The 16538-nt window shown below is 43.2% G+C and overlaps 1 protein-coding gene across 50 annotated transcripts in view; it reads left to right on the forward strand.

Moving 5' to 3' along the window:
- The window catches only part of NEB (nebulin), a 392273-nt gene that overhangs the window by 135475 nt on the left and 240260 nt on the right, over window positions 1-16538 (forward strand). For all 50 annotated transcript variants that reach the window (XM_085645543.1, XM_085645542.1, XM_085645546.1 and 47 more), the window contains 6 exons: window positions 5066-5377; window positions 6128-6334; window positions 9878-9982; window positions 10080-10187; window positions 11309-11620; window positions 14249-14455. In XM_085645543.1, coding sequence (XP_085501669.1) covers window positions 5066-5377; window positions 6128-6334; window positions 9878-9982; window positions 10080-10187; window positions 11309-11620; window positions 14249-14455 — 1251 coding nt within the window. The remainder of the gene's footprint in view (window positions 1-5065; window positions 5378-6127; window positions 6335-9877; window positions 9983-10079; window positions 10188-11308; window positions 11621-14248; window positions 14456-16538) is intronic.

Consider the following 16538-nt stretch of genomic DNA (forward strand, 5'->3'; position numbering starts at 1 on the left):
CCTTGGGCCAGGCCTTTGATGCTAGTCATATCTTTGGCAAGGTTATGTCCCCACCCAATGCTTCAACCTTCTCCTGAGTGAGATCTGGGACTGGTAGCAGTTCCAAGAAAGCATGTACCTCATCCCCAGTGCACTCTGTGATACTGGCAAATAGGGCAGTATAGTAGTGGCTGAAGTGTAAGCTTATTTCCCTTTGCCTGTATAATCCGTCCCCTTTGTCAGTGGTTAAATCCACTATCATCGAGCCTCTCTTTGCCGGGTTAGTGAGCCAGGCCAGGAGGGACCCCATTCTATCTCGCTCAGCGTGAGCCCTCACCATGTACTGTTTGTGATCAAAACAGCAGAGCCTTTGGTTGTGTCCCGCTACTCTTTCCTTAGCATCCAACAAGGAGTGTTGCAGCTCAGGGTGCTCCGACCTCTCCCTTTTCCGTTCCTGCAAGTCTCTCTCTGCCACTGTGACTTCCTGCAAGAGTGTGCCTCTGACTCCCACCAATGCAGCTATACATTTGCCCCTAATCTCTGGTGTGCCTCTCCACTTAAGGGGAGAATGCTGTGCCAGCATTATTCGCAAAGTGCTGCTGTATGTGTTCCCCAATTATGTCCCAGTATACTGGGTCTTCTAGTGACTCAGGTTTCAGCCACCATGTCAATATGCAGTGCCTAGGAGGCTCCCATTGCAGGTGGAGTAGGAAAGGGTTGTGGTCAGAGAGCGTCCTCGCCAGATATTCTATACCCTGTGTGTGGCTATCAACATCAGGTGTGCAGAGGAACATGTCAAATCATATGCGTAGTTCATGTAGGCTCAAGAAAAAGGATTAATTTCATACTTGTGGGTACAATCGCCACCAAGTGTCAATGAGCACCCACGTCGTCTGCCAGTTCACAAAGAGACGGGCTCTGCAGTACACTGGGGACTCCCGTTGGGGCGGGTGGAACCTGTCAGTGGTTGGGTCAGCCACGTAATTGAAGTCCCCTCCCATTCTTGTTGATTGAATCAGGGAGGGGCTAAGGTCCCCAACAGTGTTGCTAAGAAGGCCCCTAGGTCAGTGTTCGGGGCACAGACATTGACCAGTGCCATGTCTCGGCCTTTCAGTCTGTCCGTTACTACCACATACCTACTCTCTTGGTCTATCAATTCAGCAGTTAATTGGAATTGGACCCCCGCCCGTACCCATATAAGCGTCCCCATCGTGTAAGCTGAATAAGTGGTGCAGTATGCCTGACCCCTCCACCATCTTTGTAAGGTTGCTCCCTCCGTAGCCATCAAGTGCGTCTCCTGCAGCAATGCAATATGAATTTCTCTTCTGTTTAGATGAGAAAATCCCTTGTAACATTTTGTCATTGTGTGCTCCCCCTAATGTTTCAGGAGAGGAACTTATAGGTCATTGGGGTCCCCATCTCTTTCACGATACACATCCAAGCCGCCATCGCCCTGTGCTGTGCTCTCCATGCACCACTATCTTCCAGTTACAGGGCAAGGATATGGGGTTCAAGAGGTCATGGCTCATGGTTTCTCAGTAAACTAATAAACAGCATTCAACCCAACTCCCACACCCCGGGACAAGTAGGCAACGGCCCCCATCCAAACTTTCAGGCAAACCACAATCGCTCATTGGAGAACCCACATGCAACACAAACTGAGCGTCGAGGTTGTGTGATGCTTCCTGCTAGTTGCCCCCACCCAGCAACCCAGCAGCAGGAGGAATACCCTGACTCAGGGTAGGGCATAATGTTCTCCTCACTCATGCATCCTTTGGAACTCACCTCCATCATCAAATTATTTCTTCAGTTGTCCCAGCTGTGACTATTGGCAGTACATTACTTAAGTCCCCAGGGGAACTGGACCTGCGATCTGAGTCTGAGTCCTGCTCCACCTCATCTTCCATCACAGATGTAAGCCTAGTGCCATTCCACAGATTGTCAACACCTCCATCACTTTCTGTCATTCGCAGCAATATTCCGCTGTGGTGGAGACGGCCTTGCTACGGTGGGATGATCTGTTGTCATCTTGTTCGGCAAGGTTATCTGCCCCGATGGGTCTGTCCTGGACCATACTGAGTGCTGATCCAACCAGTCCCAGAATTCCTGTGTGGTCTAAAAGAATTGTGTCCCCTCGACAGCTGCGCCCCTCAACCGGGAACATCATTGCTTAGGGAATGCTAATTTCTCTAAGCTTTTTCTTTGCCTCGAGGAAGCTCGCTGCCTTTGCACCTCTTTGGAAAAGTCTGGGAAAATTCGTACTACACTGTTTTCAACAGGGAGGTCTCCCTTCCACTTGGCGTGGCAGTGGATATCGTCACGGTCCTTGTAGTGCAGTAGTGCAGCAAGTGTTCCACAACTGGATGTGGCACAGCCCCTCGGAGCATTGGCCTCGCTGGCACTCTATGTGCTAGTTCTAGATCAGGGAATGAGGAGAGGCCCTCCAATGTGACCTCCTCTCGCAGCCTGTGTTCCAGGCAGTTCAGGATGTCATTGCTCTCAATTCTTTCTAGCAGGCCCACCACTTGAATATTATTTCAGCATGACCTGTTTTCTGCATCCTCCACTTAGAGCTCTAATGTGCGGACCTTCGCCTCCATGATGGCTAGGCGTTCATTTACCAACAACAATACCTGGGGTACCTCTGCTAAGTCTCTCTCCGTCGTGGTGAATTTGCTCCTCAGGGCGTCTGTGGTCATCCTGTAAAATGCCCATATCTGCTACGAGGGTGTCAATTTTGGTTTCCAGTAGCTCCTTTGAGGCTGTTATGGCCTGTAGTATGTCTTGCAGCGTGGGGCCGTTAGGAATTCCCAGCTTCGTTGACCAATCTCCATCCTGTTGTGAAAGGCCCCCTGCTTCCTCTACAGGTGTGCCCCTGCTTCCTCTTCTTTTTTTCTCATAATTTTCCCCATATAGAAGGCGACGAATCTCCCTAATTCCGGTAGATAGTGTGTCCTCCCTGTAGTGCCTCAGAGGTGGGGGATTGCTAGAACGTTAGTGCTGGGTAGGTGGATCTCCAATATCCCCAGACATGGACACCTCCACAGACCTCAAACAGGCTGCGTCCTTATCTCTTTCTCACTGTCAAGAATGGCTGCACTGCACCCTTCACTAGGCCATCAGCTCCAGGGTCTCTCGACCTAGCTCCTTACCAGGGGTCTCTTAGGAATCTCTAGGCCATTCGCCTCTATCCCCACCTCTTTAAAGAGTGTCCTGTGCTGTCTTCAGCCAACAGTGGGGATTAATGTCTATAGGGGCCCTTCAAAGTACCTCATGGGGAATCAGTCAATAGTGTCTGGCGTGTCTCGCCCTCTTAATTGCAATCTCACCATTAGATGATGGTGGGGCTTCCTTTTCTGTTTGGCAAGGAGTTGTGATCAAGATGGTGATCCTGGAGTCCTTTGCTGGTCGCCTACTGAGCTCCACCTTTGCTGTGCCTCGCTGCCGGGTTTCAAGCACACCACTCATGTTTCTGCAGGCTTTGATCAAGTTAGGCCAGTGTCCATCTCAAGCGTGCTTAATTATCCCTCCTCCCTGTACTGCTTCTGTAGTGCTGTCAACTTCCACCAGGCCCTTTGCCAGCAGCTCGGTTCAATACTTATTCAGGCTGTTGCGCCTGGCATGTGCTATCAGACCTTCCCCTGGTGGCTGGCACCCCTCACGGAGATTCATGGGGGGGGGGGGCAATTCTGTGTGCAATCAGCTCCCTACTGCTGATTGCAGCCCATGGCGCCCCCGCTGCCGTCCATCGCCCCAGGTCGGCTGCTCCGCCAGATTGCACTTACTTGTTGTAGCACCGCCAAAATTTCATGTCAGCTCTCCCGTTGTTGTAACAGCGTTGCAGCGGGGTTCCCGCAGCAACCAACGCAGCCTGGCACTCCTCGCTACTGTATTGGAGAGACTCGCTGGCCCTCCACCTTCTTTCACCTCCGGCCCCTTGTTCCAGGGCCGCGAGTCACTCAATGTGTTTCGGTTGGCTCCTGGTGGATGCAGCACTCCCATTCCTAACTAGGCTGCTCAGGGTGGCTTAGCTCCTAGAATGGTGGGCTTGATGCCGGCCCCAGGTGCCGTGGTCAGCAGGCTCCAACGAGTTTCTGAGTGCGGCCTAATTACTGGTCGCGGCTGCCATCTTAGTATCAGCTACACGGCTCCGCTCGGACAGTTGCAAGTTTCATATTGTTCCCCTGCGGCTGCCGTCTTCTCTTTAATGGGGCATCTCTAGACTCGCACTTCATCTCATCGGTTTTGTGCCCCCTGAGCCAGTTTATAATGTCAGGATGGTGCTGGATGAGGTTACGCCAGCAGGAGCTTCACTCTATGCTCCCTATGCCATTGGCATCTATCCACACCCTCCTTCAAGTCTGTATGATGCCAAACAATAAAGAATTAAATGTTAAGCTTTCAGAAACAGGGTCACATGAAAACAACTGAATTATGTTTTGCTCAGTAGAGAGAGATATAGTCAGAGTTAAAGGTATGCATATTAAAACAGATAGGTAGAGAAAGAGAGGCGAGCAAAAGAGAAAGGTCGCATCCCAGGCGACCTCCTTGGAATGTGGGGCCGTGGGCAATTGCCGGCATTGCTCATGCCTTAAACATCTCTGCTAGACTAGAAGTGTTCACCAAAGAACTGTGGCGGCATGGCTATGTGAAACTAGGGAGAAAAGCCAGTCTTTTCCAGACAATGACACACATTCCTGTTGGAGTTTTGTCAGTGGGAGAACCATTTGCCTTGAGTGATTGTTGAGTTGTGGGGATTTTACATTCTCTGACAAAAATAATGGTTTGTTTAATGTAATATGGCAAGTAATGCCATCAACTCTTAAGCATGAAGTTGATTTGTGCCAACAGCCTTGCTGATATATACGCCACAAGCCTTTTGCCATGCTTTCCAATCTATTTTTACAGCATTGCATGGGCAGAAGCAAGTGAGTGTGTTTATGTTAACATTCCACATGAATAACCCATTGTTTTCTCCTACATCCCTTTTGAGGACAGTGAAATTGTCACATATTACAATTGTGGCAGTGACAGTGTTACATAAATGCATTGAGCTTGTTTTGAAATCTTTTTCTTTTCTTTACAGTACAAATATAAAGAATCCTATCAAAAGGACAAGGGGAAACAGGTGGGCTTCCGCAGCCTTCAAGATGACCCTAAACTGGTGCACTACATGAACGTGGCCAAAATGCAGTCAGATCGTGAATACAAAAAGAACTATGAGCAGAGCAAGACCAAGTACCACACACCAGTAGACATGTTGAGCGTGACGACTGCTAAGAAAGCCCAGGAAGTGTCAACCAATACAAACTACAAGCAGCTCATCCATGCATACACTCTCCTGCCAGACGCCATGCACCTGGAACTCTCACGCAACAGGATGCAGATCCAGAGCGACGTATGTCATTTCCTTTCACAGTGTTCTCTGTGGGTGTGGCGTTCTAGTTTGTGTTACTGTTATAGGCATGAAGAACATTCATAAAGTGCTCCTTTTTGTAACTGAATAAGAGTAAACTTGTTTGGTTAAATAAACAAAATGGGGGTCATCTATTGGAAGCAGAGAAAGAATGTGTCCTGTCACAATTTCAAATTGTTATCCTTGAATTTCTATCCACAAATTCATTTAACATAGAATTGTCAATTGAGGAAATGAATTTTGATTAACTTAATTGTGTGACTGTCAAAGAATTGCAGTTAAACTTCATTCTCAATTCATTTCTCACCATTTATATTGTTCAAAATCAGCCGAACATACATTGAATGATTGCAGATAAACACACTATTGAACATTTGTTTCTTTCCTACTACATACCCTCTAACAAAGATAGTCCACAACCTTTATGTTACTCAGCATGTATAAAAACATTCCTGTCTGGGAAGTAACTTGATAATGTGTTTTATTATATCCCTCTGAGAGTATTCTATTGGTGGTGTGATACAAGCATTACTGTGACCATAGCTTGCAAACTCCCCCTATCTCTGTACAAAAAATGAACAGAGAAATATTTTGAGAGCATACATTTAATGAGAAATAGTAACTTCTTCTTACATAATGGGGATGTGCCTAAGTTCTAGATTTTCATGTACAGAATTTTATTACAGTGACAGAAATATGTTTCACAGTTTTAATTGTCGCCTTATTTTTTAGAATCTTTACAAGGCTGACTTCAACAACTGGCTCAAGGGGGTTGGTTGGGTGCCAATTGGCTCGTTGGATGTTGAGAAAGCAAAGAAAGCCAAAGATATCCTCAGCGAGCATAATTATCGCCAGCATCCAAACACACTGAAGTTTACAACCCCCTATGATGCAATGGATCAGGTGCTTGCCAGGAGCAATGCTCAGACAATGAATAAGGTGAGGATCTGGGGGTTGAACATATGATTGTCTGTGAATGTTTAATGTTTACAATATCCATCAGTGATAACACTCTTCTTCTTCTTCACCCCCCTCCTTTGTACCATTGATATACTACGTCTTTACCTCCTTCCTTTATCTTTCATTTTTCATTCCCACTCCTCCTTCAATTATTCCAAACTTCCTTTGCATTATTTTCTTCACTCCCAATTTCTCCTACTTTCCATCAGTCTTTACCTTCTTCCTTAGTCTGAATTTTCCTGCATTAGTCCTCTTTTTTCTTCCTTTCTCCTTTCATCATTTCTGTCTCATTCTATCCTTCATTCTATCAAACATTCATTCATTCTTCTCCTTCCCCTCCCTCATTCCTTGGCTTTCCCCCTTCATTACTCACTCCTTTATTTTCGCTCTCCCCTCGTTTCATAAGAAATGTCCACAGTATGTGGTGAGATCTTTTTTTAATTGCTTTGGCCGGCACCTGTATGTTTCCACACTACACTTCAGTGTTTCTCTCCCTTTCCTTTTCCTCCCTTTCGCTATGTTTTGGTCCTCTCGTTGGTCAATATACTTTATTGTAAATACAGCCTTTTTTGTAGCCCTTAAAAAACACAATTACATATTCAGCATATTTGTACATTTTGAGAACTCTTTCTTACAAGAAAATAATTTACATGTATGTGAAAAGCTCATGTTATGTGATTTGTATTGGATATTTGATGGATTCCATTTTTAGTTTACGGGGACAGAAGCCACTGTCTTGATGCAAGCTATGAGTAGCTCCCACATTGCTCACAGGGCTGGTTGTTGAAAGTAAACAGCTTTTACTAAAGGTAAATTTATCTCACTATTGGTAGTTTAGATTGCACCCCATTCGCCAATGTGTGATGTGTTATGAGCAGCAAACCAACCAAACAACAACAGACTTAAGTCAATAGAAAGCATAAAAGTCCACACGAAGCCTATGTAAATTGAGAAATATTTTATAAGAAAGAAATAAACCTAAACAAATTAATGCCCATACGTGGTTCAAATGTTTTGGCAAAAAGGGAAATGAACATATTTGGACAGAAAGGACTAAGAAGATCCCATTAAAAGCTTTGAAAAATATCAATAATACTATAAAGAAATTACACACAGAGATCTGACTGAGACTTATGAACGCAAAGTGACCGTACCATGGGCGCACATGGTCTGTCTGACTCTGAAACAGCCCTTGTTTACGATATTACCTTTGCACATAGAAGCACTTTCAGAACAACAATATGTCCAGGCGTAAAAAAACCTGAGGACTGTATCTTAGCATGACTCAAAGATATGTGAAAGACCCAGTGGACATCAGGTTGAAAACGCTTTACCAAAGCTGTTGGTCATGATAGCTTACTCTTATTGGGGTTATCTGCCTTGTTAAAATTTGATCTTTGAACTTAATCTACATCACTAAAGTGAATTTAAACTTAAGCTACATCACTAAAGTGAATGATTAGTAGTTAGCTCCAAGATTTTGGTAGCAAACTGTGTGGAAAGAGAAAAGCTTACAAATGGGAATCTTAACAGCAAAATAAATAAGTTGAAGTGGTTTGTTCGAAGTTTTTTTGTGGACGGGTCTGTCAGGAATCTCCTGAAAGGCCTGTAGTCTGCACAACAACACACAATAGAGACAAAGGAGCCTGCAGACTTAGTTATCATAGATCTCAATGAAAAGTCTGAAGATTGAGCCAGTGACAGCTTCACAAATGTCAGAAGAGCACTTTCAGGTCTACATGTGGAGAACTAGTAGGAAGTCACGTTGCCTACAAAGTTTGTGTTGTACCGTTTGTTTGGTTTGTTTTCCCTTCCTGGTACTTTTGGGTTCTCTCTTGTTCCCTACATATGAGGTTTATAGCTCTAACATGTTTGCTCCACAGCAAGCTGTGTCCATTTCTCCGTTGTGTTTCAGGTTATTTCCTGGTTGTTCTCTTGCTTGTCAATGCTGCTATGCAGAAGAATAGATCATTGCCTTCGCTGAATGCTCCAGTTATCTTGGTTTCTCTCCTGCTGACTCCTCCCTCATTGGGTGGGGCAGTTGCTTATGAGACCTCCTGTATATATGACGACTATCCAGCTCCTACTCTCCCACCTCCCCATGTGTATGGATCTAGGAATGGTAGTCTTGTCTCAAGGCTTATACTCGTGTGAAGGTTTGGGACGCACAACTCAGTTCACCCACTACTGGCTTTATTCTAGGGGTGAGTTCAGAATACCGCATTCGCGAAGTATTGCCCACTCCTCGCGAAGTGATGTGGAGCAGACTTTGTTTTCTAGAGCTGCTTGTCAACGGTAAGTTGGCGATCGCTTGCGAGAAAAAATAATGCCATAGACCTCCTCCTGGCGAGATTTCTCATTGCGTGCGGTCGTGGCAGGTTGTGACAGCTCATGTTGAGAAATCTGCCATTCACGTTGAGGAAGCTGCCAGTCGAGTAGTAGACGGCATGACGGGTATTGCCGTTTGCTCTGATTTTACAGTGCAAGACAAACTCTTGGCACTAAAAATCAGTGCGAGCAGCACGACTTAACAGACTCCACCGCTGGCGGAACTCCACCCAGGCTTACTTTATTCATGACGTGGTCCCAGTATACCTTGTCCATACCATTTAAAAATGTTATTCGGGGCTTCTACAATGGAAACTAATCTGAAAAGACCCACCCTGTACTCAAGTTAACTTGTATTCTTTCAAATTAGCAGCCTCAAGGCTGTTTCAGTTGCTGACACCTCAGGCTTCAGGAAACCCTTTCCACTGTCTGTTACTGCAGTAAACCTCAAACCAGTTATCTCCAAGCAACTGGAGCAGGTTCCCACAGTCTTCCGAAAAGCCCATGAGTTATCTGAGATATGTGCAATTGGTTCAGCAGGCTTCTTTGGCAAAGGCGTGAGAGATATTTCCTCCATAAGTGCAACAGAATCCACTTCTTTCGATACTTATCCTTTTCAAGTTGTGTTCTGAAAATTCTTGGCACAATATAGGTTCTTAAAGACTTAAGTTATTATCCCATTGGAGTGTACCCATAAATAAATCCCTGACAGGTCCCTATACTTCCCAATTTTACAGCACTTCTGTATAAGTGAGGTCCCATTAGATGTTTGCCTCTAGGTCTGATAAAATAATTCTTGTCTAAAGTATACTTTTACTTATGCGAGAGGGGATGTTGCACTTCTCTCAGCCTTCCCCAATGTGCACTAGACCACATGAGGCACTTTTAGGTGTGAAGAAAAATTATTCTTTCATACACTCAAATGGCCTAAACATATGAAATTGGTCTGGAGTTTTTCTGAACTGCCCCACCTTTTCTTTTAAACCAGAAATAGATCTCACCATGTTTATTTGACAGCAGAATTAAGTATGGCTTTCTACAGAATAGTTTTTCTCAGTCTGGCACGTTCTGTACATTTGTTTAATGTTACGCTTATGATTTGAACAAAATGGTAAAAACAATTGTGATTGCTCTCTTTAACTAGAATTAAACTATGCAAATTAATTAATATATTTTCCAATCCTTTTTTTACAGAGGCTTTACACAGAAACCTGGAACAAAGACAAGACCAAAATCCATGTAATGCCAGATACACCTGATATATTGCTATCCAAAGTCAACCAACTCAACATGAGTGACGTAAGTTGTTATAAATGCATCCTTGAAGTAGAACCTCTCCTCTTAACTGTTAGCCTCAGATCTTATTTGATGTTCCTTTACTTTCTGCTTCCATCAGAAACTCTACAAACAGACATGGGAGGATGACAAGAAGAAAGGCTATGACCTGAGGCCAGATGCCATCGCCATCAGAGCAGCAAGAGCCTCCAGAGATATTGCTAGTGATGTAAGTTATGTGATCTCTATGTGCTTTTAACAACACAGAAAATATAGTAAAAATGTTTACAGCATACCTTAAGGTGTTTGCTCTATCTTAGGGCCTGATTTCGTTGTGTGTTGGATTAGTCACTTCTGATTAGGCACACATCACAGAGCTGCAGAAGTGAAGCCATCTCCAGAACTGTGGACTTAAACTATGGTGTCCCCAATGATTTAAACTCTGTTCTATACTTTCTCATATATATATTTCAAGTCATTACATAGTACATTGTATCCAAAAGGAAGTAAGCTAACCCTCACACATCTAGCACAGTTCATTCATATTTCAATTGAGTAGATGGGGGCAACTTATTTGGCTTAAATATTCAAAACACAAATGTTTGCAACTGTTCATCACTTTCCAAGACCCCAACGTCATCACAGTTCACTAAAACAAAATCAAAGCAGCAGTATGATCTGCTCAAGAAAACGTAACTCTCACTACGAAAATATTATTTTACCAGGTAACTTCAAAATTAACCTACTGGTCAAAGACAGCCATTTGTCCCACAAAGCCTCCAATACACAGTTAGATGTGCAGCTTTTGTGTGCTATGCATAGACGAGCTAAACAACTGATCTCATAAAGACAAAACATTTACATTGCAGCATCCAGAGCACAAACAAAGCCAAAAAGAGAAGATACATTGGGCCTGTGCAGAGAAGATAGTTCTGGTTCCCATCTAATTTCTTGCCACTCCCCTGACTTTATCCGGCATTCCAACATTCAGGCACTGCCACCAATTTCATTAAGCCATCTGCTTCACTTAGCCCTCATTGCCTTGAACTAAGCTTAAAAAGCAACTCTAGGAAATTGAGGTCAGCTACTCTCCACTACGTTTCTAATATTTATCATCAAAATTGTTTAGTTTTATTGAGTGCAATGGTTACTGGCCGTTCAGGGAACTCTAACTTTCACAGTGTATTCATGGAACAATTCACAGTTTTTTTCTGCTACTAAGTCCCATATGTTTGTTTAGGAACAACCTTCACAAAATCTAACCACATTATCTTCTTGCAAATATGTTTCTTGAACAGCATGGAAAATTAAAAATGATGCAGCTGATGCTTACATTTATTTTCCTTGCAGTACAAATATAAATTAGCTTATGAAAAGACAAGAGGAAAGCACATTGGTTTCCGCAGTCTTCAAGATGATCCCAAGTTGGTGCACTTCATGGAGGTGGCTAAAATGCAATCAGAGCGTGAGTACAAGAAAAACTACGAAAAGTCCAAGACAAAATTCCACACACCAGTTGATATGGTTAGTGTTACCGCGGCCAAACTGTCCCAGGAAGTAGCTACCAACATTAACTACAAGCACCTAATCCACAACTACAAACTTCTGCCTGACTCCATGAACTTTGAACTGGCCAGAAACAGGATGCAGATACAGAGTGATGTAAGTGAGACCAAGTCTTGAATTTGTTCATGGGTATGATACATATACTGGTTAAAGATGTGTAGAAGTATTTTATGAAAAGTAGTAAGTTGACTACTTTAATATATTCTAAGACTCTGTGTTGTCCATACAAATGTATGAGCTATGCAAACTTGTTGTAGTTTCAAAATCATTTTGGGGTTAGATTACTAGGTATGTATCATGTATGTATTTCTATTTCAGAAGGTTAATCTTCTTCCTAACCTCACCCCCATAGATAACCAACTGCATGAAAAGCTATTGAGGTGTCAGATTTACTATTTTCACTCCAATCTGAGCAACAGAAGGGAAAATGCTGGGCTTTTGATGGGTCACGTTTATTATTCCCCCAACATAACCTAAGTAACAGTAGGGAAAGTGTTGGAACAATCAGATTTACAATTCCCACTCCAACTTGAGCAACAGAAGGGAATGTGCTACACTTTGCAGAGGGGCAGATATAATATATTTGGAAAAACATTTATAATCATAACGTTTTAAAATCGTATACTTTAAAAGTATTTAGAAATTAAAAACACTAAATTAACAAATACAATTATAAATTCAAATATGTTAAAACGTTTTATCAATTGAAAATCTAAAAAAATACATTTAAAACACTTCCCCTTCTTACCCAAACATGTCAACAATCACAAAACCAAATTATAACACTTCAAATAACAATCACATTATTAAAAAAATTAAAAACATAAAATTATTATATTAAAAACCTAGAACATGCTCGGTGGACCACGTGGGACAATAATGTTCGGATCACAAAGGATTTAATAAGGCACGTGACTAAGGTATTGATCCTATGTAACGTAATGACGAATACTGCACCATTGCACTGGGAATGTTAGAAAATATGGAGAATGCACTGCACTGTGTTCTTTCTTGTTTTTGTTGCCCTTGTTTTTGTTTATCCAATTAAAAATATATTTTTTTATAAACCTAGAACATGATATAATTAATTAACATCGAAAATATTAAAAACAAATAAGTAGGTGGCTATGTGTGAAAATCCATAATTTACTATACTCTGAAAAATGTTACATGATAAAAACAAGAAATGACTAAGAAGAGTTACACAAATTTGATGGCACAAAACATCCGAACAACATAAAAAAGTATCATTGTATAACTCTCTATTACTCAATTAACCACCGACAATACACAGTTAAGTGACTAAGTGCAACAGTGCATTTCCAGATCCAGAATTCATAAAATGCTCACAGGATAAAAACAGGAAATACCTAGGAAATGTCAAAATGTTTGATTACCTAACTGATTCAAACAACTTTATTTTATATTAAACGGGATAAATTCAGTGGTGTAGCACTATATAATGATATTTTAGGCTGTTGGAATTGATTGTGTAATCTAAATGTTTGGGGGGGGTCTCCATTTACGTATTTTCTGTTTTGTTCTATATGGTTTTGTGACTCTACTCAATCAAAATAAAATAAAGAAATAATTCACAAAATCATATTAACTAATAATCCAATCAGCAATTAAAAAAAATAGAGTTAAAAACAAATATTTTCAAAATAATCAAAAAATAATTTCCATAATTAATAATCAAATTACCAAATTGAAAATTAAAAAAAGTAATCAGTAAAAATTAAATATTATCATATTCCCCTATAAGCCCAACAACCTGCCAATAGAAAATATATTGAAATAAAATTAAAGAACCTTAAAATATATTACCAAATGAAAAGACGATACCAAAAATAATTGCACATAATTAACATTAATATGATAACAACCTTTTACAAAGACTATTAAAACTCACATGATTACAAAACAATATTATGTACTGATATATTTACAAAACGATACCAGATAATTCAAAAGTTATATTCTTACCCTCATTCAGTATAAGGTCCCGTGATATTCTTGACATCACAATATTTTTGACACAATATTTGTATCCATCAATATTTTGAAACTATATTTTGGTGGAATACCTCTTGTAAACCTGTATTTAAGTGTTATTACAAATATAATGGTTTATGTTGAAATTCTGAACACTTGTATTTGACTCCTGAGTTAATTTTAGATGCAACCTTCATTATAATCTAAAGCTACCCAAATTGGTGCTGAATACTATCTCCCTTTCTATGTATTTTCTTATTCTACTTCAACTGGTGGATTCGAAATACGAAAAGGATAAACATATAAATAAAAGTATTTCTAAAAAGTCACAATAATTAAACTGTAGAACTCTTCTAAGTGGTAGACTACAGATTATTCCAACCAATGCTGGATTACTATTTAAGTAAAATCCCTGTACAGAACCAATTGATTTCAGAGAAAAATATATGGATTGTGTACGGGTGGTTTTATTTGCTGCTGGGTGATATCACTATTCTGTCTAACAATATGTCTCTTACACAGTTTTTAAAATGTGCTTAGAAGTTGCATTCAGGATGCAGCACAAACTTTGAAAAGTGCAATTTTTCTGTTGTCATCATGGTACTTTAAATGTTTTAGGGAAGTTTAGGCTGTTCTAAAAATAGGACAATAAACCATATTTCCATTCCTAATTCAAGTTTCTATATTTTCAATCTGTGGAAGGCCTAACCTTATTTTTTCTGGTTGCAGAACATATACAAAGCTGACTACAACGAGTACATGAAAGGCGTGGGATGGATCCCCTTTGGATCACAAGAGGCTGAAAAGAATAAGAAAGCCATGGAGATTATTAGCGAGAAGAAGTACCGTCAGCACCCAGATAGGCTGAAATTCACAAGCTTGACTGATGCTATGCCCATGGTTCTAGCACAGAATAATGCGAAAACAATGAACCAAGTAAGAACATTTTGCCTCAATTCCATTTTGCCCATGATCACATAGAACTAAAAACGATCAGTGTTTACTTAACAATTTAAAGATTTCATGTTTCTAAAACACACAGTTCTTTTGTTTGTAAGGGCCTATTTTAGAATTTGGTGGGTGGTGTACTCTGTCACAAACGTGACGGATATCCCAATTGCCATATTATAAATGCCATATGGACGGAGGAGCCTAGCGCGCAACCAAGATGGCCGCGTAGGCTTGTGGCTCCCGGGGGCCTCCGCAACCTCCCACGTCTATCCTGTCATAATCCTGATTTTTTTCGACGGGCTTTTGTTTATGATCTTGCGCTAAGGTGCCACTCGTTTTCCAAATCGAAATTGGACTCCGGGAACCGTTTTTTTGGCGATCTGAAGTTTGCGGCCTTCTCCGGCCTTGGTCCCGGACTCGGGTTGGTGAGGTGCCCGGCTGCGAAGTGAACAACAGCGGCATGCCAGGCTGGGCCTGCCCCGGAACTCGTACTTTCACTTTCGGTTTCGAGTTGATCGACTGAAACTGCTGAGGAGACATCGGGAAAGCTGCGCCGAGTACAGAGTGCAAAGCCTGGTCTTGCCCTGTAAACGGGCCTACTTCAGCTAGCGGCCCGGATCTCCGGGCCTTCCTCCGGGTGCTGGAGGGTGCTGACCTTGCTGATCGCCAACGATGGCGACAAGCTGAAACCCAAATCTACCCGGAGGGGAGCCTATTCCCAGGCCAACAATATGGACCGCTATGCGCAGCCAAAGGGATCCCCTAGCGGATCACGTAATTCGCCTGAGCCGCCCAAGGAGGCCTCGGGCGCATCACCCGAATTGACTCTGCTGGATGTCATGGGGGCCATTGAGGAGATGAAGGTGACTGTGAACCAGCAACTGGATACTCTGGCCAACAAATTGGACTCGGTGCTGATTGATGTCACCTTGGTCAGAGCGGACCTGTCGAAAACCAATGACCGGGTCGACTCGTTGGCCCAAGCGGCGTCGAGCCTAACGGTAGATGTGGCCGCTTTGCAGACGACGGTACGGAGGTTGCAGCTCGCTAGTGACCTGACTGAGCGTCGCCTCGAGGACTCTGAAGGCAGGGCCAGGCGGAACAACGTCCGCATTATCGGCGTGCCCGAACGATCGGGGGAGTCTGCTGTGGACCTCTTTGTGGAGGATCTAGTGGTGACTCATCTAGCACCCAAAGGGCTGAGCAAGTTCTTCGCTGTAGAACGGGCCCACAGGGTTCCAGGGGGTGCGCCTAAGGTGGGTGCCCCCCCGCGGCCGATCATTGCCCGACTTTTTAATTTTCGGGATAGAGACGCTATCCTGCAGGCGTCTAGGGTGGCTGGGCCATTACGATTTGAGAACTCTAATGTTAGCTTTTACCCAGACTTTACGCAAGCGGTTCAAAAGCAACGGATGGGTTTCTCGGCCATCAAACGGCGCTTGAGAGACATGGAGTTCAAGTATGCGATGCTCTTCCCGGCTAGGCTGCGAGTCGAGCTAGATGGTCGCTCACACTTCTTCGACCGGCCGGAGGCGGTGGGAGAGTGGCTGGATGCCCTGCCCAAGAGTCGGGAGCCGGAGGGGCGGATGACGGAGAGCGGAGAGGGTTTGCCGGAGTAGGAATGGAACTGTGATTTTGGCGCTGGACTGCTTTGGTAACGGTTTGCACCTGTGGCTGCACTGGACTCCAGTTGGTGACACTTTGCCCCGTGGTGTTTGGAGGTTGCGGGTGGCTTGCTGGGGCCCTTTCCTCCTTCTGGGGTTCTTTTTTTGTCCTTTTTGTAGCGAATTCTATATTGGGGCGACAGGCACACTGCAGGTTGGGGGGGCTGTTTGGGCTCACGCAGGGGTGCAGGGAGGGGGGAGTTTTGTTGGGGTTGATGGGGTGGGGTTGGGGGTTGTTTGTTTGTTTCACAAGGCGGGATAATATTTCATGCTGTGCTACTATGATTGTGCTCCCCGGGAGGGGGATGTTTTGTGTTGGGAGGGATGGGGGGTAGGGGGCTGAAACTTCTTTCCTGGAATGTGAATAGGCTGGGGGACAGGATAAAGCGGGGGGTAGTCCTGCA

This window comes from Triturus cristatus, chromosome 3_1 (assembly GCF_964204655.1).
Source record: "Triturus cristatus chromosome 3_1, aTriCri1.1, whole genome shotgun sequence".
NCBI classification, from domain to species: domain Eukaryota; kingdom Metazoa; phylum Chordata; class Amphibia; order Caudata; family Salamandridae; genus Triturus; species Triturus cristatus.